We start from the raw sequence: 26607 nt of genomic DNA on the forward strand, positions 1-26607 counted from the left end.
TCAAAATAACATTGTTTGATGAGAATATTATGATGTTGTGATAACAGAATGACAGATTTTAAACAATTGTTTTTTAAATAAACATTTTTGTCTTACATGCAGCAAGCCCTGATGATGACCATTGTCAATTTGGCCCAGAACTTTGTGGGCAGCAACAACATCAACATCCTTCAGCCTCTCGGTCAGTTTGGTACTCGCATCAATGGCGGTAAAGACGCTGCCAGTCCTCGTTACATCTTCACCATGCTCAGGTAAGACTTGTTTGGTTTTGGCAAATTGTGTTGTGAGTGGTTAGAGCATGTGCGCTGGTGCATGCTGGGCTTTTTCGATGTCTAATATTATTGAGATGTTGAGATCTTCAGGATGTTCATATGTATGGTTTTCTCTTGTCTGCTAGTCCATTGGCCAAACTGCTGTTTCCTGCGGTGGACTCAAGTCTGTTGAAGTTCCTGTATGATGACAACCAGAAGGTGGAGCCAGAGTGGTACATTCCCATCATTCCTATGGTGCTGGTGAACGGAGCTGAGGGCATCGGGACTGGCTGGGCCTGTAAGATCCCCAACTATGACCCGCGAGAGATTGTTAACAACATCAACCGTATGCTCAACAATCAGGACCCTCTACCCATGGTAAAACATTTACACTTGCAATGATCATTGCTTGTTTGACAGTTTTAGAACAAGTGTTTGTTTGCTGAGATGATAAAGTATTTCTGATTCTGTTTATATTACTGTTTAGTGTGCAAGCTTCATTTCTTACAGGTGCAATGAGTAATTTCTGTGCCACTAGTGGCACCAACAGAATTGCACAAGTAAAGACTGTTTTCAAACAAGTTTCTAACACTCTCCGTCTTCCATTGTTCGACAGACTCATAATCCCACCCCAAACTCACAATATTTTTGAGCTAGAAATTGTGATGTCTAGTCGGGTCGCTATGTACAAATACATCACGTAAAATTACGTTTATTGCAGTACAAATTAGGGCTGGACTGTATATCGACTTTTTAAGATATATTGATATATTTTTAAATGAGATATAGGATGAGACAATACCGTTTGTATCGATATAGTTTGATGTTGCGTTACATAACACGTTTCTTCCGAAAAGCCATTGCAGTGTTTGCATCTCTCCTCTGTCTGCGCGCAAACCCTGCCCCACTCGCTCACAAGTTCTCCTGCAACATGGAGGGAGAAAAAGCGCCGGTCCACACTGCCGAAGAAAGCTCACCCTGTGTCTCAATCAGCTGCCTAGCTCCCTATGTCGTCCCTGTGTCGTGAAGCAGTATATCATTAACAGGAATTCGAGCACTGGTAAGGGTACTGATCCACTGAACATTGGGACACTTGTGACTCAATCACCCGCGACACATTAACGAGCTTGCGCATTGTAGCGCAGCTGTTATTAATCAGCCCCATCGCTGTATAAATGACACTATCATTCATTTTCATTGAAGATATTCAAATGTACAGTGTTATAGACCTTTTTCACACTCCATGTTCTGGAATGCGGAAGTAAACGTTTGCAGGGTAAACTTTGACAGCGGTGAATGGGAGTGAATTGGAGATCTTAGCAAATATTATTTTCACTTACCCGATTGCTCCAAGAGCTAAATAAAAAAATCCACTATTATGTTTGAATGACTTTCCAGAAGAGGAAAAAAAAAAGAGAGCAGTGGATTAAGACAGTAAAATTTACTGTCACTCTCTCAGCAGCTGTAATAGAAACCCCCCTCACAGCTGTGGTAATTCATTTTTTAAAACTAATTCCAGGGTAATATAACACAAAGCATAATGTTTTAAATTTACACTCAATATTAAAAAAATGTATAATATAAAAAAAATTGCGAGATTTACACTGATAAATAAGGTGAAAACACGTCATCACAGTCTGTGAAAAAGGTCTATTATAACAGATAAATGGCATAAAGAAATCAAAATATAAAGGAGTGTATTTTAAACATTCTTTTAACAACTTAAATATTTAAAAGATTGTTTTCATGGTAATTATGAATGAAAGACATTGCAAACAACATCTCGTTTTAAGAGAAAATAATGCTTGGACTTCATAGTTTTACACTTGTGCTCGTCATCTAACGACTTGAGAGACTTCAGAAGACGCGAGGACGTAGGCAACGTGGCCAATAGTGGGCAACGATGCTCCCTGGTTTTTACAGTGCATTGTGGGATTTTTTTAGGGGCAAACATAAACTGCAGTACGAAGAGTGTTTTAAACTTCGTGCTGCTGCTGCAACCCCGGCCGCAAAGCCTTCACAGCCGAAAAGTCTTCTGCCCTGAAACAAAGCACGTTGCAAGCTTCATTTACCATCTCACTTGTGGCTTTGACTTACAACTGAACATTTGCCCACTTCGTAGAAAATACCGAGATATATATAGTGTATCACCATTCAGCCTAAAAATACAGAGATATGATTTTTGTTCCATATCGCCCAGCCCTAGTACAAATGTCTCTTTTTTTATTTCCTTAATATTAGGGCTGGGTTAAAATATTGATTTTCCAATTAATCACAGTCTTTATTTGAACAAACCTAATATATATTCTTAAAATCCCAAGATCGATCTCTTACTCTGTGTGCAACCCAATAAAAAGCTCACTCGCATATGTGGCCAAATTTAGGCAGACTGATAATCCCACCCCAAATTTTAAATTTTGAAGCACTACGCAACTAAATATTTCTGTAATTCTCCATGGCTGGTAAATGTTCAGATTTCGCTCAGCAGTAATTGAGTCATATAGAGGAGAAGAAGTTCAGCAGCGAGATTATTTCACTGTGTGTTGAGTAGGGATGTGTGAGAATAGTTGACTAGTCGACTAAACGTTTCTGATGCTACTAGTCAGCACTGGAATTACTTTTCCCCCATTAAACTGTTCAACATTTTTACACATTACGTTTGATTATATTTTTACGAGGCTGCACTTAAATTACTGTCATATTAATGTTACATATTTTAAATAGAATTAATAATACAAATACTATTTAAAAAAAGAGGATATCTGGAGCAGATACAAAGTTTAATTTCACCTCAGTCTGCGTGTGCTTCTCTCTCACTCTCAGCGCAGGAAAATATCCTCTCGCTAGACAAGAAAACTCAGCAAAGTAGCTCTAGAAATCACTTCGACGGTGGTACCGGAAGCGGATTTCCAAAACGTTGGCTTGAAAGTCAGATATTTTCACATTTGAGTCTTCTTTAAATCAGTGTGTGCTTGTTAGTTATTTTTCCGCTGAGCGGGTTTTTTCAAGAGCAGGATAGCCGCCTCAGGTGAGCCAGGTCCTGCCTTTCGCCGGACCATGTCGATGTGTTATTTTTGCTGTTTGAGGCAAGGAATGCCATTTTTTTTAATCTGCTGATTAAGAAGGCTGTTTTCAGTGAGGTGCCGACTGCTTAATGGGTTAAACTGTCTTTTATTCTGTGTGCACGTCATGTTTATTTGGCTTAGCCTACCTATTAATTATTTTCAACAATGTCCTGACTGTTTTAATATGTTAAGTAACATTTACTTGGTGAATTCCATTTAGAACAGGCTATTATGGTTGCTCTATTGGTCCTGCCATATTCATTCAATTGTTTTCAATAAATAAACCTGTATTCGCTAACGTTGATTCAGTGAATGCGTGTCATGACCTATATTTAATGTACAATGATAATTTAAGGAGAGCATGTCACAGATAAATGCCCATTTTCATCTGAATTTAGCGTCGGATTTGGAATAGATTAAGTATTTTAAATGGGTCGCATAAACGCTATTTTTTGACTGTTTTCTGAAGGCTGGTTTCTTTTCAGACTAGTCGACTCCAAACATTTTGTTTAAACGTCAGTGAAATTAGTCGTTCCGCACATCCCTAGTGTTGACAGTAAAAGTTTGACTCGTTCCTTGTCCAAAGACGAGATCCACGCAATCTGTTTGCTCAGGCATACTTAATTTTTCCACGTTCCGGCTCATCTTGCACAAGCACAAGCGAATAAGAAAGCGTTTGACACACACAGAATAGGAAAATCGTGCAGACTGTGTTGATGATGAAATTTGTGTCACACATACTGTGCGTGGAGTAATCAGCAACGCAGACAACCAAAGTATACTTTGGCCTTTAAAGAGACAGAACCGTTGTACAACTTGTTTTAAATATCAATGTAAATACTTGTAAATAGTACAAATAAACATTTAACAACTTACATACATATGAAATATAATGTATGTAAATTCAAGATATATTTATTTATGGAATACATGGTATTTGTGTCAAATTACAATTTTCACAGTGTACAAAGTTAGAACGTCCACTGTATAATTAACAGCATCAGCTAAGAGAGAATCTCTTTCATTTTTAAGGTAAATGGACATTATAACTGAAATAAACCCAAATTAATCAGATTTGAATCAGGAAATGAATTAGAATCTGTATCAATACCCATACCTTTGGATTTTGTATGGTCAAATTTATTTTCTCAGTATGAATTTGCAAGTCAGAGTTCTCTTGCGTGACTGCTCCTTAAGAAGTGTGCAAAATGTATCTATTAGTGTAACTTATTTTGTGTTCCTCAGCTGCCCAGCTACAAGAACTTTAAAGGTGTCATTCATGAGCTGGGGCAGAACCAGTATATGGTCAGTGGAGAAGTGTCTGTCCTTGACAAAAACACCATTGAGATCACTGAACTTCCCGTTCGCACCTGGACTCAGGTAAGATCACCTGACCAGGTGTCAGGACTTTGAGAAACTGGACTTGAGAACTTTTTTACTGTAATATTGGTGTAGGAATGGTGTCTCTATCTTTCTCTTTGTCTCTCTCAGGCATATAAGGAGTCAGTTCTGGAGCCCATGCTGCAAGGTACAGATAAAACTCCTCCTCTCATCAGTGACTATAAGGAGTACCACACTGACACCACAGTGAAGTTTGTGGTGCGTATGACAGAGGAGAAGCTGGCACAGGCAGAGGCAGCCGGTCTCCACAAGGTCTTCAAACTGCAGTCATCTCTCACCTGCAACTCCATGGTACGGACAAAAACAAAAACTTTAAAAACACATAATTATTTAGTTTTTTGTAATATTGAAATCTATAATAAAGTGATAAAGCACTTAATGTAAGTAAACACTCAGTAAAGATAACTCCACATTACACTGTATCGAGTTCATGTTTTCTGAGCATCTCTCTCTCTGGTGACAATTTTTAAGGCATGATTTTCAGTTGCAGCATGATTCTGTAAAGCTGCTTTGAAACGGTGTGTGTTATGAAAAGCGCTAAACAAATAAAAATGACTTGACCTGACTTGTGTTTTCTGCAGGTGCTGTTCGATCACATGGGCTGTCTGAAACGTTATGAGTCCGTGCAGGAGATCCTGAAGGAGTTCTTCGAGCTGCGACTGCACTATTATAAACTGAGGAAGGACTGGCTGGTGGGCAGTCTGGGAGCAGAGGCGGCCAAACTCTCCAACCAGGCTCGATTTGTGCTCGAGAAAATTGAAGGAAAAATATCAATCGGTGAGATGTTTTTCTATAATTCTGTCCGATTTCATTGTTCTGTTGTGATTCTCTACTTCAGTTGAGTTCAGTAATAAACAGCCTTACTGCAGAGGACACATGAATGAACCAATTAAAAAGTGAAATCCTATATTTTCCTATAATATTGCCACATTCTCAAACGTTTATTGTTTGTAAGACGTCGCACTCAACGGTTCAGTGTTTTCAATGTTCAAAAGTGAATGTCGTGTGTAGTGGTCGACCGATATAACGCAGAGGCGATAAATATTCCTGTTTGGCGCTTTTTTCTTGAGGGCGCCGAAAATCGGCTGCTTGCATGAGAAGCGACTGAGACATGTAAACGACCAGTCATGGTTCGATTTGTTGTTACGTGCATCATGTTACTACTGTGTGCAACACAGTGTCATTTAAACAGTCCGAATATAAGAGCCGAGGCAGACGTGTTTTAGCTCATAATGTTAAAGTGCTCGTCTGTTTCATTCTCCCTCTCTTTCCTCAACAGTTCCCTCTAACTATTAACTGTCTTGTCTAATGATAAAAAGGCTAATGATAAAACTAATATCATGTATACCGTCTGCTAATATGCACATATCTCGTTTAAACAGATGTAATAAACCAACCTCACACAACTTGGGCAGATCCAGCATCCTGTGGAGCGCTCATAAATCTTCCTCTAAAGCACATATTCTATCAGCCTCTCTTCAGCAGTTCCCTGTCATTTTTAATGTTCTTTTGTAATGATTAAAGGCAAATATCAATAAAACTTCTATTAAATACCGTTTGCAAATATGCAAATATCTCATTTAAACAGATGTAATTCACGAACGAAAATCCAGCATTTTCTTCTCGTCGAGCGCTCATCTAATATCTTCCTCTGAAGCGCATATTCTATCATCCAGAATCAAAACTTCCGAATCTGGATCAAAAGTTCCTCTCATTCACAAATCATGATGGTCAGTGGTCACAATCCAAGCAGGCGATCCAAGCTGTTTAAACTTTCAGGAGATTGTTGCTCGCGCTGCGTCTTTCTAGCAAGTCAGTCCACTGTCGGCCATGTTTGGAACACTCTCGGGAGGCTATTTCCAGTCATGGCAGTGCAGCTCCTATATACTTGAATGGGGAAAGACCAAAATCTCCAAAACAGTTGGTCAAGATTACGATCAAAGAGGCGGGACTTCCTATATGTACATCCGTTGGATGCAGTTGGCCGTTCTAATTTCTCCCATTCATTTTAATAGAAGTGGCCCATCTCTGCTAAATAGACTCGGGTGCAACTTCAAAGTAAAAGCGCTTCACGTGTGCTTTAAGTAAATGTCTTATTCACTATGCACTGTATGTACAACTGGTTTGATTCAGTATTGTTTGAGAAAATACGATTGCTAATGTGGACATGCCATCCATGTTTTGTGTGAAATTGAGTAAATATAGTGCTAAATAAGAGTTTATTTTATTTTTAGCAATTTTATGTTTGTTATTTATTATATTAAATTGTATTATATGTCGGCATTGTATTGGCCTATCGGCTACCCTGCTCTCTGGATATCGGCATCGGCCATTAAAAAACCCATATCGGTCGACCACTAGTCATGCACTGTCAGTGTGATTTAGCGGTCTGTATTATTTTTCCAGAGAACAAATCAAAGCGTGATCTGATCAGATTGCTGGTACAGAGAGGATACGAGTCTGACCCTGTCGCTGCCTGGAATAAAGCCCAGGAGAAGGTATGCGATAGCCGTGTACATACTGTATTTGTTGACAATGGGTTGATTTGATAATGTTCTTTACTAAATGGTGGAATGCATCATGAAATTTGAAATGTGCTCATTATTTCCAGTTTGTTAAATTATTTTGTTACGATTCATTATTGTTTTCAAAAATATGCTAAAGACACTCATGTAACTGGAGGGATGGTTTACACTTTGAAGTAGATTTGATGGTAAAATAGGAGTTTTATGTTGTACAAGAACAGGTAGGGCCCTATGTGTGGATGGAATAGCAGGATTGAGTCATAAAAATTATGAGTAAAATTTGAATTGCACAGAGTATGACATTTTTGGGATGGACTGAATGACAATTTGACAATTAATCAAATTAAAATGGCAATATTACCAAGTGTGATTAACAGGCTGCAAAAGGATGCAGTTTATTTAAATAAATATAGTCTGCATGCACTGCGCACTTCAGAATGAAAGAACAGTGCTGGAACCAAAGTCCCTTTCAGGGAAAGTCAGTCCACTTGACGGCCAACTTTGGAACACTCCCGGGCAGCTGTTTTCAATGTAAACAAGTGGCTTGAATGGGGAAAGACCGAAATCTCCAAAACGGTTGTTCAAGATTACGATCAAAGAACATATTTCAAATCAACATTAAAATCTGACAACAATGGTATAAAAATATATAAGTGCTTCTTTAGTTCAGATCACACTAAAAAACGCTGTTTTTCAGGCTGGTTCAGCTAATCTGCATGCATGATCTTGAGTTGACTAACAGACAATGTCTGTATCTAAAAGGTGATAAGCTCTTTTATCGTAAGGCAGGACTTTTTTTTGTATCCCCTTTTCTCTCCAATTTGGAATGCCCAATTCCCACTACTTACTATGTCCTCGTGGTGGCGTGGTTACTCACCTCAATCCGGGTGGTGGAGGACAAGTCTCAGTTGCCTCCGCTTCTGAGACAGTCAATCTGCGCATCTGATCACGTGGCTCGTTGTGCATGACACCGCGGAGACTCACAGCATGTGGAGGCTCATGCTACTCTCCGCGATCCACGCACAACTTACCACACGCCCCACTGAGAGTGAGAACCCCTAATTGCGACCACGAGGAGGTTACCCCATGTGACTCTACCCTCCCTAGCAACCGGGCCAATTTGGTTGCTTAGGAGACCTGGCTGGAGTCACTCAGCACACCCTGGATTTGAACTCGTGACTCCAGGGGTGGTAGTCAGCGTCAATACACGCTGAGCTGGGACTTCCTTTTCAACATCCGCCATACTGGATGTTCCAATTTCTCGAGCGAAATAGTCTCTGCTGGAACTCAAATACACAAAGGAAATCAAAGTAAAAGTGTTCCGTTTCAAGTTTAATAAATTTTTTGATTAGTAACAATAGTTTTAAAAGTAACATTTAATGAAAACATAAAACATGGAATCCAAAAATATTCAAACAAAAAACACGGAATTTGGGAAAAATTAAACAGAATTTAGATTCATAGGTCATTAAACATGCAATACATTGGATTGGGTATCATTTTAGTAATTCAAATGCATTATTAAATTCCATAATTCATTCTTTGAATTTTCATGGTCAGATCAATGCAGAAATGCATTTGTATGTATAAATATGTTTAGGTTACTTTGATTGCTGTTCATTTAAAGTTGAAATAGATTTCATAGTTTGTAGTGTCCTAATGAGGCTGCTCAGCTCCACTCCTCACTCTGTCTCTCTCTGATTGGTTGGGCTGATGGTGATGTCAGTCATTGGAGGAAGAGGATGGTGAGGGTAATGAGAGTGACAGTTCAATAGACTCTGGCTCTTCATCTGGACCAAACTTCAATTACATCCTCAACATGCCACTGTGGTGTCTCACCAAAGAGAAAGTGGAGGAGCTCCTCAAACAGAGAGACATGAAGGTACATCTGTCCCTAGAATCATCACTCATACATTCAGTTCTTTCATGCAAATGTGACACATTTTATTTTGAGTCCTGATAGCTTTGTGTGAAGAAAAGACCAATATGTAAAGCTGCACTACGTAACTTTTTGCTCTCTAGTGGCATCTGTGGTTGAAACTTAAAATTGAAAGCAATTTGCGGAAGAATACTTTACGTCAGTTGTGTTCTGGCACTGCTCTTCTGGCAGATGAATCTCCCAATTTGAGCTTACCTTGATATCGCCTATGTGTGATCATGACTGGAGCCGGAGTCATAACGTGCATTTTCATGTTGATATTATGTTACACGATTAAACATTTAAAATTGAAATATTACTTGTTTGATGAAGATAAACAACACTCTTATTTACATATTTGAATGAATTTTACACTTAAATCGCATTTCAGAGGACAGGGGACTCCTCAGCCACCACCAGTATGTTTTAATATGATTATTCAAGTGTTTTATCTGCTTCTAATGTTTGAATTGTAATACAATTTTCAATTTAAGAGGTTCAACTCGTGATATGGCTGATACGAGTTCAATAGAAGACTTTATTATTTTTATACTATATTATCCAGCCTCAGTTACTACAATAGCATTTCTATGCACTGTACACAATAACACTGTAAACTAAAAACATAAAACGAGGATTCAGTAATGATGGGGGTGAGATATACTTTATTAATCGTAAAAATAATATGCTTAAATATGCAATATAACAATCAAACAAGTCAATTTCAGAAGTCATAAATATTAGTAAACATGTCACAGTAACTTCACTGGACACGGCAGAAATATCATGATCGGTTAACACACGAGTAATGTTCGATTAATAAAAGCATGACCAGAAAACATATCCAAGCATTAAAGCAGGGAAACAACTTTGCCAAATGGATAACAGATAAACATTCATCTAGACTGCAACGATGCTGTCCTGAACTGTGTGAGCATGACTGAACTGAGCTGAACAGCATAGTTAGTTTCTCCAGCCGGAACATGAGACAGCCGGCCCTTCTTTCCCGTGTGTGCGGACATGACGTAATGACGCAAGAATGAACATCATAAGCCAGCGATTTCGCACCAAATCGAACCCGACAGCTCAAAATACAAATCATTTTATAGGCTTACCGCAGTGAATCGGGGTAAGGTAAGGACATTGTTTTGAACACTGATTGCTGATGTACTCAATCGGTAATAGCAATTTGTTCATTTTTAACAAAAAAATATTACATAGTGCAGCTTTAAGTAACTTTTACTGGAAATCATGGGTGAACGAAACCGTCAACTGTAGTTTACCATGTGTGTTTAGTAGAGCGCATACGAGCTGTAGTGTAATCCAGTTCCCAGCAGGTAAAATGCCTTGAGTGTTAACTGTGAGCGTGTGCTGTTTAATGTGTCATGCAGAAAGCAGAGCTGAATGAACTGCAGAGGAAGAATTCAGAGGATCTGTGGAGAGAAGATCTGGCCGTCTTCGTAGAGGAGCTGGACGTGAGTCTCTTTCACGCTGGTTTACGACTGGGTGGAAGATCCAGCGCTGTTGTAACCTGATGAATCATGTGAGTGTTATGTCTCTGTGTGCAGCGTGTGGAGGAGCAGGAGAAGGAGAGTGGGAACTCTGGGAGGGCCGTGAAGCTGGTAAAGGGGAAGGTGGGGAAGCCCAAAGTGAAGAAGATGCATTTGGAGGAAACGCTGCCCTCTCCGTTTGGCCGCAGGATAGAGCCGCAGGTCACACTTGCCATGAAAGCTGACGCCTCCAAGAAACTCACCAAGAAGAAGAAGGTAAATATGTGTGTGTGTGTGTGTGTGTGTGTGTGTATTAGTGTTGTCATAATACCAAAGTTTCAGTAGTCTGTACCAATACCAGTCAAATTTCAGGATACCAGTTTCGATACCTCAGCATATGCTATTGAACACACTTCTTTAACCTATTTAAAAAGTGAAATAATAAGTTAAAACAATGTCATGTTTCCTTAAAGTGTTTCTGAATTGTGAAAACTTTGCTTCAAGGTTTTTTAAAGTAATTACTCAGGTAAACAGTTATAATAATAATATAGAGCAACTATAATAATGTAAACTAAACAAAGAAAATGAAAAAATTAAGCATACTGAGTGGCTTTTGTTTCAGTATTGTTGTTTGAATACAGTGTAATACACAGCCACTGCAAGGTCTAATGCTCAGATCTGATATTTTTACACATAACTGATTATTTTTGTTCCACCTGTTTGCAGTTGTTTGACTGTATTTACATTAATACATCTTCTGACAGCCATTTTTACCATGAAGCGCATTTGATCGTTCATGAGTGTAGCCGCATGACCGCATTTACCACTGATTGCTTCTCAGTTCCTCTGGTTAAGCTCTGGCTCTGACGCGACAATCAGCAGCTTTTTGGTGTAAAAGGAGTAACAGAACAAGTGCCCAAATACAGTAAATATTTTAGCACATGAAAGCACCTGTGTGTCAGTCAACATATCGAATTAAGGGATAGTTCACCCAAAATTCTCTCATCATTTACTCACCCTCATGTCATCCCAGATGTGTATGACTTTCTTTCTTCTGCTCAACACAAACAAGGATTTTTAGAAGAATATTTCAGCTCAGTAGGTCCATAAAATACAAGTAAATGGTGTCCAGAACTTTGAAGGTCCAAATGTCACATAAAGTCAGCATAAATGTAATCCAAACGACTCCAGTGGTTTAATCAGTGTCTTCAGAAGCGATCCAATCAGTTTTGGATGAGAACACACCAAAATATCACTTTTTCACTGTACATCTTGTCATTGCAGTCTCTAGGCACGATCATGATTTCAAGCGTGATTATGCTTCCTAGTGCTTGATGCATGCGCAGAGTGCTAGATGGCGCTATAGGAAGTGTAATCGAGCTTGAAATCATGATTGCCAAAGATTTATAGAAAAGGAGTTATATTTTGGTCTGTTCTCAACCACACCTATCATATCTCCTGAAGACATTGATTAAACCACAGGAGTTGTATAGATTACTTTTATGATGCCTTATGTGATATTTGGACCTTCAAAGTTCTGGTCACTATTCACTTGCATTGTATGGACAAACAGAGATGAAATATTCTTATAAAAATCTTTGTTTGTGTTCTGCAGAAGAAAAAAGTCACACACATCTGGGAAGGCATGAGGGCGAATAAATGATGAGAGAAATACAATTTTTGGGAGAACTATTCCTTTAAGTTGGTGCTCTGTACTTCCGGTACTGCAGAAACACTGGTATCATTAAATCTTTTTTAGTTTAGGATCGACTAGTACCGAAGTACCAGTACTATTGACATTCCTAGTGTGTATGAGGCCTTGTTAAGGAACTCTTATCAATCAGTGTGTGAATATACACACATTTAGAGTTAGGGCTGCACGATTTGGACAAAAAGTCATATTGCGATTATGTTGAAAAATATTGCTATTATTGCTATATTAAATATTGAACTGCGATATGATAAACAAAAAAACTAGTAGGATAAGTTTTGCCCATATTCTTAAACTTAGGACACTCTTTGAGGGTTCACACTTCAGTCCTCTTAAAAAGAACCAAACTCTGACCATTTTCACTACAGCCACAAATAAACAGACAAATAAATAAATAAAACAGTGAAAAAAAACCCACTCTTCTTCATATTCACATTGTGTCTGTCTACATTGCACCTGTGTTTGTAAATTTTGTAAAAGGGGTCTCAGCCCACTATTTATCATCATTATTTTTGGAGCTCAGTGAACTTGAATATTATAACAGTATTTTGAATATAATAATAATAATTATTATTATTATCATCATTATTATACAATAGTAATATTTTTCTGTAATAAAATCTTAACTTGCACAGGGCATTGCTATGTGGTTGAGTTAAGCCAAAGAGTTCTTAACTGTCAAGATGAAGTTTCCACGTGTAGCAGAATTGACAACAGCTGTATAATGTGCCCCTCATTGTAATGTCTTCTCCCCCTCTGTCCACAAATACCTGGTGCCATGTACACATGGAATACATGTATTTGTAATTTGACTAGGGCTTTCAATTGATTAAAATTTTATTGAAATAATTACACAGTATGCCGATGAATTAATCCAATTAACAGCAGTGAATCGCATATATAAATATTTGCTGAGAAAGCCCCTCAAATAAAAAGAATTCAACATGTGACTAAATAATTATAAATAAAATCTATTATAGAAAATTTTAATTCAGATAATTAAAATGCATTAAATTATTGTGGCAGATGACTAAAGCTTTGATTAGACAATTTGTCAATCTTAAAGATACTGTATATTTATTATAAGGGCTTGTCTAAGGACGCATCAGTGTACACCTGCATCAGACGGATGGTTTTGGAAAATCTCACTTTGTTTGCGTTGCATCATAAACAGCATTTTTAAGTAGCTGTGTCAAGTTTAACGTAGTTTAAACTTAGAAAAACACCTCTTGAGATCCCTGCATTCAGATTTGTGCTCATTTGTGCTGTTTGTTGTGGGTAAATGTGATTTGTTCTCTGTGTAAGATGCGTGTTGCCTTAACAGTAGTGATGTTTTGTTTGTGAACGAATCAGTCTTTTTGAACGAATCTTTTAAGTGAACGCATCGTTACCGTTCATCTCTAAACACTGACTGATATCTTTCCCTTTCAAAAGCCAGAGAGCTGTAGTTAGAAGCACGAGACTGCTTTGGTGGCTTTTCATGTCTGTAAAGACTGACTATAGTGTGAGCCAGTAGCATTCAAGTGCGGTCTGTGAGGGAGCATATCATTGGTTCAACCCACTGAACGAATACACCCCTTCACTGAACTAGCTCTAGTCTATCATTTGAGTCTGAATGAGATAAGAGGTGTTGTTCATGAACAAACCGAATGTACTGGCAAACTCTTTCTTGAAGGAAATGAATGACTCACTCACTCGTCTCATCCGTGAATGAGTATCTGCTAAACGACTGAACAAGGAGACATATCATTCATTCAGTTCAGCATGTGAGTCAGTCGTGCTCAACAAGGAGAGAAAGGAGTGAAAAGCATTTAAACAGGTTTATATTTATGCACTAAACAGAATCCCCAGTTTGAAAACTTTTTGGAGAATTGAAGAATTTAATGAAGAATGAAGAATTTTTAGACTAATATTGTTGTCTTTTTTTCTTTCTTTTTTTTTTATAGCTTGATAAATATTCATGCTCAGCAGTTCAGGATATTATAGATATGATTTATTGTCACTTGTGGGAAATACTTATGATGCTTTAACACTCTGCAGTGCTGAAGTCTCTTAGTAGAATTTTAATAAAAGATCATTAGACTTGTTCTGGTTGAGAATGACTCATCTGGCGCCATCTACAGATGCAGAGGCGTAACTTAAAGAAATGGTCAATAAACAAATCAATGAATGAATCTGAATGAATATTTTTGGTGAACAGAAGCAAAAGAATTGAGTCACTGAAATGAATCAAAATCACCACCATTACTTAACAGCTGGAGTTTCACTTACTGTCCCCTGGAGAAAACTGGTGCTACTTCAAGCTTGACTTGCTCCGATGGTAGGAATATTCCTTATTACCATCCAGAGACATGATCAATTGTTATTTTTTTATATGATTAATCGCACTGAATTAACGCATTAAATTGACAGCCCTAATATCAGCTGATAATTTGTATATTAAACAAGCAAATCTGGAGCACTTTAAATATGACGTGCTCAGTGCAAACTGAACCAATCAGAGCACATCTTTTACTTTGAGCATGAGATGTAGTTGTAGAGCACAGAACCGCTCTGAAAACACTTAATAATGCGCACATGAGCACTGCTCTGAAATTGTGCAGCCCTATTTAGAGTGGTCAGGTTTTTTTTAAAAGGATGTTTAAAATGGACATTTCAAAGCACAATCTGTTGAGGTTCTTCTCACACAACCCAAAATGTCTTTTGTCATCTCTAGTAAATCTAACTTTTGTTTATTGAAACTAGTGATAAACTAATATATCAGACAGACCAATTAATCAACCAATATTTGGCTGTTTTGAGATTATCAGCATCAGACAATAACTGTGTGTGCTTGCCAATTAACAGGAATTGTCATTTCCAGAATCTACCGGCAGTCTCTTTAGTAGTTAATGAACATTATTCTGTTTTCACACTGTTTTCTAAAGTAAGTGTTCATTTAAGGAATGCTCCCTGCTCTCGGCCATTGAAACCAATAATTGTGTGAAAATGATGTTGAAGCATTCCTTATGTAATCGGGGGAAGTGATCCAAGTAAGCCCACCCAAATCTAAGTTTAACATGTTTTCTTATAGAAATGTTAACAGCCTTACACTAAAATAAGTACTGAATCAAAGATTAATCTCACATCTAAACACTCATGTTGTGTTTTGTGATAAACTGACAGAATTAAGTTACTTTATTTAATAGCAAACGTGAAAAGTCCTGAGTGGGCTTATAAGGAACATGTGTACCATTTAAGCTCACTTGCGTTCTTAATAAGCCCACTGTGCTTTCAAAAATGCTTTATATTTTACTAAATAAACACCTCAATTTTGATATATTTTTTTAGATTTACACCTCAAACTTCAAAACCAGTTAATGAAATATTACATTTTTGAATCCTGCAAGCTTTATTCACATTGGTTTCTGGCTATTCATTTTCTCCCTGCAATGAAAATGGATCCAGTATGTGGAGCTGACAAGGAGTTCAGTTTAATATGAGGTTCATTGGGTTATTTGCTCAGTGGGCTTATTAGGAACAATAGGGGTCAATGGAAAATAAACCTTAATAATTTATAGTGGAGTCAAGTTAAACACATAATATTGTTTCCATGAATAAAAAACACTATATTTGACAATGTAGAGCATGTTTGTTATTGGTGTTTAAATAAAAAAAAAAAAATTCTGCTTTTAAGCTTGGAGGAAACAGGCTTTTTGAAGGCACTGTTCCTTATAAGCCCACATGAAAACAAAGTTATATTTCTGGATAATAATTACAGACAGAGCACTAAAACTTGTCTGAGCTCAAGAAGCTTCTGAAATATTTTCATTTAATGTGGTTATCGGCCGTTTTTATTCATTTATTTCTTTTACTGCATCTATCTTTGTGAGCATCACTAGACAGTGTCCTGCACTAGCACCAGATACTCATGAAATCAGTCTTTTCAAATACAAAGTATTGCTGTTAAATACAAACAAAATAAATAATATCAAGTATCATTTAATTTATTACTCTCTTAATTTTTAAATTTGCTCATTTCTCCTCATCATTTTCATCAAAAACTGTGACGTTTTGGAGCAACTTCCAAAATGGCCACCGAACAGTGGGAGCACGTGTTCCCAAATAACTTGAGAATGAAACATTTGATTGGCTCCAAATAAAATGTAAAATAATACCAACGAATATGTGCATTTCCTCTGCAACAACAATTTTTTTATATTTCAAAATAAATCAGTAAGTGGGCTTATATGGTACGTGGACTTAATATAGGGGGTCACTTCCCCCTATATAAAAAGAAAACTGTTCAGCAGATTCATTTTTAAGACCCCAATCTTTTGTTTTGACTTTCTTTGAAGGGGTGGGGCATCAAGTGTAACAGAGTGCAACAGTGCCCGCCCACTTTTTCAGCTGTTGGTTCTGGATGTGTTTGTCCCATTCCACAGGGATTTCAGAAGTCTTTATTAAAGGGGCATGAACCAAACCAACCAGCACCGAGGTGAATCACAACATTACAAACTTTGATTTGAAGCAAAATCAGTCAAAAAGACAAAGGTACAAGACTGTGTGTTTAACATCTTTTTTGAGGAAATGAACTACAATTCCATGAAGCATTGCAAATGACATAATCGTAGATAATGTAGAGCTCTGTTTTTGTTGTTAACCTGGATTATCTGATTGGTGAATCGTTTCCCATCAGGATCATGGTAATGTAGTTCTTCACCAGGAATTCTGCTATTAAACATGATTTTTAAAATAACACACACTGATGACTTCCACAGAGGCATATGCCATCGATTAACAGCCTCAGAGATCACGGCAGGTCTGTCTTAAAAGGTTTATAAGTTATTCTTACATTTCAATTTGCCTATGGAGAAAATGGATGGGATTTTTTCTTCCGGCACCAGACTGTTGCGCTCTATACTGCACATGTGTAAATGTGTGTCTCTGTATGTGTGTTGATGTGATTTTTTGTGTGTATCAGAGTGAAGCAGATGCAGCAGTGAAGTTGGAGTTCGATGAGGACAGTGCTCTCGGTTCTAATGGAGGAACAGCAGAAAATTCACTCATCTCTCCTTCAGGCCAGCCAAACCCAGGAGCCAAACCCAAAGCCCCACGCATCAAGAGAGAGAAGAAAGAACCTGGTCAAAACTTTTATTTCCACAATTATACCAGTTTACAGTCAAACACTTTATCACTATGATCACTGTTATACTGACATGACACACTGTATTTGTTCAGGTGCCCCGAGACAGAGGAAGCCCGCAGGTGCTAAAGGCCCTGCTAAGAAGATGAAGAAGAGGAACCCGTGGTCAGATGACGAAGATGAAGATAAGAAATCAGACAATGAACTGGATGAAAATGAACCTGTTATTCCCAGAGACACAACGTCCAGAAGAGCATCAGGTGTGTGTGCTTATATGCATATTCTTATTCGTCATTAATATGTTTTACTGATTTAATCAGTGTAATGTTGTAATCCAGGGAACAACTTGATTTGTTATGTGTTGTGTTGTCATTTGACAGCGGTGAAGGCCAAGTATACGTTTGACTTCTCTGAGGAGGAAGAGGAGGAGGATGGTGATGAAGAACAGGAGAATGATGCTTCAGCCTCTCCAGTTCACTCCTTCAAGAGCACAGTGCAAAACAATGATGATGAAGATGAAGAAGATGACGATTATGATGAAGATGATATATTCCCTCCAAAAACCACATCTACTTCGTACGTGCATCTCTATTCAAATCTGATCACTTTCAGATGCTCACATGAGGGTGAATCTCTCATAAGTGTTCAGGTCATATTTCACCCCAATTTCAAGAGAAATAAAATAAGAAATTCTATTTTCCATTAAGAAAATGAAGCATTTAGATTGTTGGCATTGTGACATTATTTTCGTGATACCTGAGCACATTTCCCCAACATTTGAATTACTGTAATTCCATCTGGTTGTTTTACCTTTAAGATTTTTATGTTTAATTGTCATTAGATCATCATTACTGTGATATAGGAAAAAGGATACTGTAATTAAATTATTTCTTTATTTAAATCAGTGTAAATTTAAGGCAGTACAACAAATACAACATGATGTACATCATGATCAGTGTTGGGTTAGTCACTCAAAAATAATCCAATATTACAAATTACTTCTCTGAAATTGTAATCAGATTACTTTACTAATTCCTACATTGAAAAGTTAACCACATCACTAATTGCTTTACTTTTAAGTTACTCTAAGACTCTTTTCACAGAAAGGTAAGTGTTTTTCTGCTCAGCGAATTCAAAATAATGTCTGTATTTCCTCTTTGTTGTCGCAGGCAATTCATACACTCAGCAGCACCACAAGTTTCTCCCTTATGATTGCTCATTAGTGATTCTTCAGCTGTCACAGAAACAAACAGACATACATTTGAACATAATTCATGTTATTATACATTTAATATTATTTTTGAAACGTGTGACCCAAGTTATGAAATTAAAAGTCATTAACTTAATTGAAAGGCAGCAATTGTAATCTGATTACAAGAATTTAAAATGTAATGTGTTACACTGCATTTTCACTAAAAGTAATTATATCAAAGTTACTAATTTGTAATTACACCCAACACTGATCATGATGTACTCATAGTTTACAATTTCAGTAATACATCATTATTTAATAGAAAATATAATTTCCTTTGATTTTGGAATGAAATATGACTTGTAAATGTTTGTGACAAGTTTTGTGAGATTTACCCATTTACCCACTTTTTTCACAAAACATCTGAAAATAAAGACATGTATGTGACCTACATTTACTATGGGCAAAAAAGTGTTCATTTTAAATAAATCCTTTTCAGGTCCACCTCACAAACAGTGAAGAAGAAAGAGTCAGAGATTGTGTTCTCATCTAAACCTGCCTACACTGACAAGAGTAGTGATGATGGTATGTGTGCTTTATAGTTGTTTATCAACATGAACTGATTCATTTAAGTGTCTAATTTAAGTTTTTATTTGTTGGTAAGATATAAAGTCAGACAGTGATGATGACAGGGGTCCAGTGTTCTCATCGTATTCCAGCAGTTCTGCTTTGGAAAAACCATCACCAGCTAAAAAAGGTACTTGATCATCTACCAGGTGGCTGTGATGAATGAATCATGTGGAGTCAATATAAAGTCAAAATTGATCCAATCTGCTTTGTTCCTGGTCTGATTTTACACAATTCATGAGTGCACGTTGTTTTTCATAATCTTCCATTAACATTCTAGTATTGAACGCCCACTTTTCACTATTTATTCAATTCCTGATAGAAAAATCAAGTTTTACCCATTTTTTTCTATTAAATGGTCTGTTTTACTTTGAAATATGTCACATTATGGAAGAACTATTTTTTGCCTTTTACCAAATTACAAATTACAAAGAGCACAAATGCATTGGAGCAGAAAGATCTTCATTGGCGCCTTGTACGGGTAACACATAAATAGCTAATTTTCCAGTCCATTAACATCATTTCCACTGTTATGTTTTGTTTTATTACTCCAGCTAAGAAGTCTGCAGACGCAGCACCTAAACAGAAGAAAGCTCCAGCTAAACCCAGGAAGCCTGATGTATCTGTCTGGGACTCGGACTCAGATACAGTCGTTAAAAAAGCACCAGCAGCAGCTAAGGGGGGCGGTAAAGGCCGCGGAAAGAAGAGGAAACAGTCAAGCTCAGAGGAGGATGAGTATAGCCCTGTGAAGAAGACTGGAAAGACTACCACAAGCAGGGTGAGACATTCTCATATCATACAGGCTGCATCAGGATTAATTACTACATAATATGAATATTATTGACACAAAATCTCATTCAAATGTTACTTTATTAAGTAAAGTGTCATCCATGTAAAGTAATGGTGTTTTATAATGCTGTGTGTGTGTTTTTTGGCATATAGAAACTGAAAAAGGCAGTGTCCGATGATGATGATGAAGATGCAGGCATGAACAGCTTCAGTCGATTTGACTCAGGCAGAGATCGGTCCGGTCGAGCCAAGAAAGAAGTCAAATACTTCGCAGAGTCTGATAATGATGACGATAACATGTTTGACTAGAACACGCACACATACACTCTGCCCAGCAGAATTTTGTAAATTTTCCCCTCCATTTTATTTTTTCTTCAAATGTGATGTTCAATTCTTTCTACTGTGTAGCTGTTTTACTCTTTTTATTATTATTGGTATTATTATTATTATTGGTATTATTGTTATAATACATTTACAATGTTGTTTTTTATCATTGAACTGTATTTGTTCTGAGCAGCTTTTAGAAGTTTAGACCGCTGTGCTGAAGCACCTTTTAATGGTTCAAAGTTAGCGACAACATAACTTTTTGAAATGACTTGGAAATAAACATGAAATGTGAATTATTTTTTGAGATCTGAACCATTTTTTCAGTATTTCACTAGCCTAGTTTCCATCCACTTTTCACGCTATTTTGTTATCGACAAAGTAAAAATGCGTAAAAAAAAGTTTGGGAAATTTGCCATCTTCTGCCTGTTTCCATTCAAATGGCCTTTTATCGATAAAAATGGTGTGCGTGATGACGTTATGCCTAAAAAAACACTTTGTCACATACGTTTTGGTTTATTGCAAAATAAATCTGCCATTAAGCCATTTCCATACAGATGTGTGTATATCGCTATTTGTGTATCTTTCGCCTCCCAGATGTCCCTAATTTTTTTCCCCCGAAGTCTTTGTAAAATGGGGAGAGTATTGAGACAATTCATTGAATTAGCCAGCTTACTGTCATTTTAATTTCACAAATAAAAGCAATCAGAAGAGGAGGAATTGCAATCATAAGGGAGCTGTTGCCCTTCTGATAGGACTGTAATATTGGTCCTGATGTTGCACTTATCGCATGTTGCCATCGGTTCCGACCCGAAAGTGAATCGTCATAGCCCTGTTCAAGCTGACAACCTGCACCAAGTAGTGGGGGAAACTTTCGGTCTTAGTATAAGGACCATCCATCGATGTGTATATACTGTGTGCACAGCTATTAAAGAAAAACTGATGCAGTGTGTAACACTTCTCAGTGGAAGGAGGAGGCGAGAAGCAGATTTCTTGGTTCAGGTAGGCGTTTTTATTTTCCTCACTGTAGCACAAACACACTCTCAGGGCTTTACGTTGTTGGAAAACACAGTCTAAGAACATCCACAAACTAGTTTACAAAATAAACCCTCAAATTTGTAATCATAATAACTTCTGGCTTCATAGTCCGTGCCCAGGCTCTCTCTCTCATCTAACTGCTGTGTGGCTCTATTTATGCCGCTCTCCCCGTGCTCACTGAAATTAGAGACAGGTGTTAGACATAATTTAACTCAGGTGTAAGCGCCCTTACCGCTTTCTCTCTCTCCGGAGAGATGCTTGACCACGCCCCCGCTGCCACATATCCCCACCGCCCGACTCAGGCCGGGGCGGCATCCGGCCTGCCTACCACTCCCCCCCATTCCTGGAAAGGAAGTCGGCGACAGCCATCTGCGCCCCCGGTCTGTGGACCACCTTGAACTTAAACGGCTGAAGAGCCAGATACCAACGGGTGATCCGGGCATTGGTATCTTTCATGCGGTGGAGCCATTGGAGTGGGGCGTGATCGGAACAGAGGGTGAAGGCCCGCCCCAGCAGGTAGTATCGGAGAGTGAGGACCGCCCACTTGATGGCAAGACACTCCTTTTCTACGGTGCTGTACTTAGTTTCCCTTAACGAGAGCTTACGGCTAATGTACAGCACCGGGCGCTCCTCCCCCTCCACCACCTGCGAGAGTACGGCCCCCAGCCCCCTCTCTGAAGCATCTGTCTGTAAAATAAAAGGGAGATCAGGTGAATGTAAAAGCGGCCCCCTGCAAAGTGCGGCTTTAACTTCCGTGAACGCCTGTTGACACTGCTCCGTCCACTGGACCGGGTCTGGAGCTCCCTTTTTAGTGAGATCAGTCAGCGGGCTGGTGACGTCCGAATAATTAGGTATGAACCTTCTATAATAGCCAGCCAGCCCCAGGAACTGTCTCACCCCCTTTTTGGTCTTGGGTCTCGGGCAGGTCGCAATCGCCGCTGTCTTGTCAATTTGGGGATGCACCTGCCCGTGGCCCAAGTGGAACCCCAGATACCGTACCTCCACCCGTCCAATCGCGCACTTCTTCGGGTTCGCTGTGAGTCCCGCTCGGCGCAGCGATCTCAGAACCGCCCTCAGATGTTGCATATGCCGCTGCCAATCATTGCTATAAATGATGATGTCATCTAAATAGGCAGTGGCGAAAGCTGAATGCGGTCTGAGGATTTGGTCCATGAGACGCTGAAACGTAGCCGGGGCCCAAAACAAACCGAACGGAAGTGTCACAAATTGGTGTAATCCAAACGGTGTGGAGAAGGCGGTTTTCTCACGGGAAATTGGTGTCAAGGGGATCTGCCAATAACCCTTCGTCAAATCCAATGTCGAATAAAATCGAACAGTGCCCAACCGATCGAGCAACTCATCAACGCGAGGCATTGGATACACATCAAATTTAGACACCGAGTTGACTTTTCTATAATCCACACAGAATCGCACAGTCCCGTCGCTCTTAGGCACTAGAACAACAGGGCTGGACCAATCACTGTGGGATTCTTCTATTACCCCCATATCAAGCATCGCATCCAATTCTTCCCGAAGGATTTTCTTCTTGTGTTCGGGTAGTCGATAGGGGCGGCTACGTACCACGACCCCCGGCTCGGTCTCAATGTGGTGATGGATGAGGTTTGTACGTCCCGGTAGAGGGGAGAACACATCTGCAAACTCCCGTTGCAACCTAGCAACCTCCGCGAGTTGGCTCGGTGAGAGGTGGTCTCCGCAAATGACCGGGGTGAACTGATTATGTTTTGAACTCACCTCCGGTCCGAGCTCCGCCTTCTCAGGAAATACCGTAGCCAACGTCACGGGAACCACCTCCCTCCACAATTTCAGGAGATTCAGGTGGTATATTTGACGTGCGCCCCCTCTATCGGTTTGTTTAACCTCATAATCGAGATCTCCCACTCGTCGTGTGACCTCAAAGGGTCCTTGCCGCTTGGCGAGTAATTTAGAGCTCGATGTGGGAAGCAATACAAGCACTTTATCTCCCGGTGCAAATTCCCTTAGCTGAGTTCCCCTGTCATACAGTCGGCGCTGTCGTTCTTGAGCTTGGAGCAAATTCTCCTGTGTTAGCTGCCCCAAAGTGTGGAGTTTTGCTCTAAGATCAAGAACGTAATGAATTTCATTTTTACTGTTTGAAGGTCCCTCCTCCCAGGCCTCTCGCAATACATCAAGCACACCGTGTGGGCGTCGCCCATACAGCAGCTCGAATGGGGAGAAGCCAGTGGAGGCTTGTGGAACCTCTCGTACTGCAAGTAACAGGGGGTCGAGCCATTTATCCCAATTTCTAGCATCGTCGTGCACGAACTTACGAATCATGCTTTTGAGGGTTTTATTAAATCGTTCCACCAGGCCATCCGTTTGAGGATGTTATATGCTGGTGCAAATCGATTTAATATTTAGCAACTCGTACAGTTCGCGTAGTGTCCGTGACATAAACGTTATGCCCTGATCGGTGAGGATTTCTTTCGGAATCCCCACCCGGGAGATTATTTTGAAGAGTGCCTCCGCAACACTGAGTGCTGAGATGTTGCGAAGAGGCACTGCTTCCGGATATCGTGTTGCATAGTCCACTAGGACCAATACAAAGCAATGTCCTTGTGCTGACCGTTCTAATGGCCCGACGAGGTCCATTCCAATTCTCTCAAAGGAGACCTCGATCAGAGGGAGAGGGCGCAATGGCGCTTTTGGGGTGGCCGGTGGGCTGACCAGCTGGCATTCGTGGCATGCCGCACACCACCTGTGGACATTGCCACCGATGCCCGGCCGATAGAAACGGGCTATTAGACGGTTTAGTGTCTTCCTTTCTCCTAAGTGACCTGCCATGGGATTATAATGAGCCACCAGGAATACCATTTCCCGACGGCTCCTTGGAATCAAAAGTTGGGTTGTATCCTCTTTGGTCCGAGTGTCCTGTGTCACTCTATACAACCGCTCATTTATAATTGCAAAATAGGGGTATGAAAGGGCGATGTCAGGCTGGAGTCATTGACCATCGATGACTCTCACTTGGTCAAAGGCGTGTTTGAGGGTTTCGTCTCGCGACTGCTCCAAAGGGAAATCCCCCTCAGGGAATTCCCTGAGAAGGGGAGCGGCTGCATCCTCTCCCCCTCTCTCGTCATTATGACATGGAGCTGTCGAGGATGGCCCCGGCTCCGCCTCCCCTGCCAGAGCATCGCACATTGCACATCTCCCTAACTTCATACAGGACCCATCCACGCAAATTCCCTTTAATAAAACTCTAAAATCAGGCCAATCAGTCCCCAAAATCAGCGGATGGGTGAGGCGGGAACTAACCGCGGCCTCCACTCTATGCTTTTTCTCCCGGAATTTAATCGTCAGGGTCACCACCGGATACTTGTGAATATCCCCGTGTACACATTTCACCTTCAACGCTCGGGTTGAACCAAGCGTTGGTGGATAGTGGTTTGATTACACCCGGTGTCCACCAACACTTGGTGAGTACCCCCCTTGACAGTTACCGGTATCCGGTATGCTCCGGCCCGGTCGGGGGCAGCCTGTGGGAGGTCAGAGACCCGCACCACCGTCCCCAGCTCCATCAGAGAGCACTGATCTCGGAAGTGGCCTGGGTCTCCGCACCTCCAGCAGGCCGGCCCAGGCGCTACGCCTGCACTTGCATCGGCGGGCGCCCCCCCCCCTGAGGGGGAGAGCGGCGGGGCATTGGAATAGGGGAAGGTGTCGCCTCCCACACCCGGGGAACTGGTCTCCGTGGCTGAAGTCCTCCTCGTCTGCGTGGGGCAGGAACGGGACCTTGAGAGAGAGCAGAACGAGAGGAGATAGGGGAGGGGAATGAGACAGGGGGAAGAGAGAGACAGAGGGAGGGCTCTTCCGCCCTCGGGATCGCCGCCATGTGGTCCTCCGCAAGCCGGATAGCTTCCTCCAGTGACGCCGGGCGGTGGCACTGGACCCACTCCGCCGTCCCTTTTGGCAGTTGATGTACTAATTGCTCCAGTACCACCTGATCGATAATTCCATCGACGTCGCGGTCCCCCGCTAGCAGCCATCTTCGGCAGGCGTCACGGAACCACTGGGCGAAGGCAAACGGTCGGTCGGAGCTCTCTAACTTCAAGCTCTGGAAGAGTTGACAACTTTCCTCCGGAGTACGACCAACCCGTTGCAAGATGGCTCTCTTTAGATCTCCGTAGGCCAGGAGGCTCATCGCTGGTAGTTGTTGAGCCGCGAGTTGGGCTTCCCCGGACAGTAGCGGTATGAGTCGGGCCACCCACTGGTTGAGCGGCCAGCCCCAGATCTCGGCGGTGCATTCAAAGAGATCCAGGAATGCCTCTGGGTCGTCCGCCGCCCCCATCTTTTGTAACGCAGGTGGGGGTAACGGCGTGTGGGTGTCCGGGGTCGTGGCTGGGGATGCCTCCTGGCTGAGAAGGCTCCGGATCACCTGTCGGTCCTCTGCTTGAGCGCGCATGAGCTCCACAAACCGGCGGTCTTGATCTTGCTGGAGCTCAAGCAGGGATTGCTGGTGGCTCCGATGTAGGCCAGCGAGGGCTTGGAGGATCTCCGCCAACTGGGAGGACTCTACGGGGCGACTTCCATTCATCTTCAACCAAACTTTAATTCCCAGGTTTCGGCACCAGTATAACACTTCTCAGTGGAAGGAGGAGGCGAGAAGCAGATTTCCTGGTTCAGGTAGGTGTTTTTATTTTCCTCACTGTAGCACAAACACACTCTCAGGGCTTTACGTTGTTGGAAAACATCCACAAGCTAGCTTACAAAATAAACTCTAAAATTTGTAATCATAATAACTTCTGGCTTCATAGTCCGTGCCCAGGCTCTCTCTCTCGTCTAACTGCTGTGTGGCTCTATTTATGCCGCTCTCCCCGTGCTCACTGAAATTAGAGACAGGTGTTAGACATAATTTAACTCAGGTGTAAGCACCCTTATCGCTTTCTCTCTCTCCGGAGAGATGCTTGACCACGCCCCCGCTGCCACACAGTGTAATAGCAGGGTTTACATATGATACATTCCTGATAGTCAATAGGCTATTTTGAACAATCATCTAATCTAAAACATTGCCATCGCAACTGCATTATGTCCCGCATATTTGTCCAGCAACTTTTAACGACCAACTGAAATTGATAGTCATCTAAAATTAATTTTAGTGTCAATGCAATTTACATTTTC

The 26607-nt window shown here is 40.5% G+C and overlaps 1 protein-coding gene across 2 annotated transcripts in view; it reads left to right on the forward strand.

The window, feature by feature from the left end:
- The window catches only part of top2b (DNA topoisomerase II beta), a 44701-nt gene extending 23984 nt beyond the window's left edge, over positions 1–20717 (forward strand). For both annotated transcript variants that reach the window (XM_051663136.1, XM_051663137.1), the window contains exons 20-35: positions 103–251; positions 398–629; positions 4562–4696; positions 4808–5008; positions 5299–5494; positions 7124–7215; positions 8969–9124; positions 10552–10635; positions 10729–10926; positions 17325–17484; positions 17582–17746; positions 17867–18062; positions 19178–19263; positions 19343–19435; positions 19860–20083; positions 20248–20717. In XM_051663136.1, coding sequence (XP_051519096.1) covers positions 103–251; positions 398–629; positions 4562–4696; positions 4808–5008; positions 5299–5494; positions 7124–7215; positions 8969–9124; positions 10552–10635; positions 10729–10926; positions 17325–17484; positions 17582–17746; positions 17867–18062; positions 19178–19263; positions 19343–19435; positions 19860–20083; positions 20248–20403 — 2523 coding nt within the window. In that variant the 3' untranslated portion in view covers positions 20404–20717. The remainder of the gene's footprint in view (positions 1–102; positions 252–397; positions 630–4561; positions 4697–4807; positions 5009–5298; positions 5495–7123; positions 7216–8968; positions 9125–10551; positions 10636–10728; positions 10927–17324; positions 17485–17581; positions 17747–17866; positions 18063–19177; positions 19264–19342; positions 19436–19859; positions 20084–20247) is intronic.
- Positions 20718–26607: the final 5890 nt, after the last annotated feature.

The sequence above is a fragment of the Myxocyprinus asiaticus genome, chromosome 30 (assembly GCF_019703515.2).
Source record: "Myxocyprinus asiaticus isolate MX2 ecotype Aquarium Trade chromosome 30, UBuf_Myxa_2, whole genome shotgun sequence".
NCBI lineage: Eukaryota > Metazoa > Chordata > Actinopteri > Cypriniformes > Catostomidae > Myxocyprinus > Myxocyprinus asiaticus.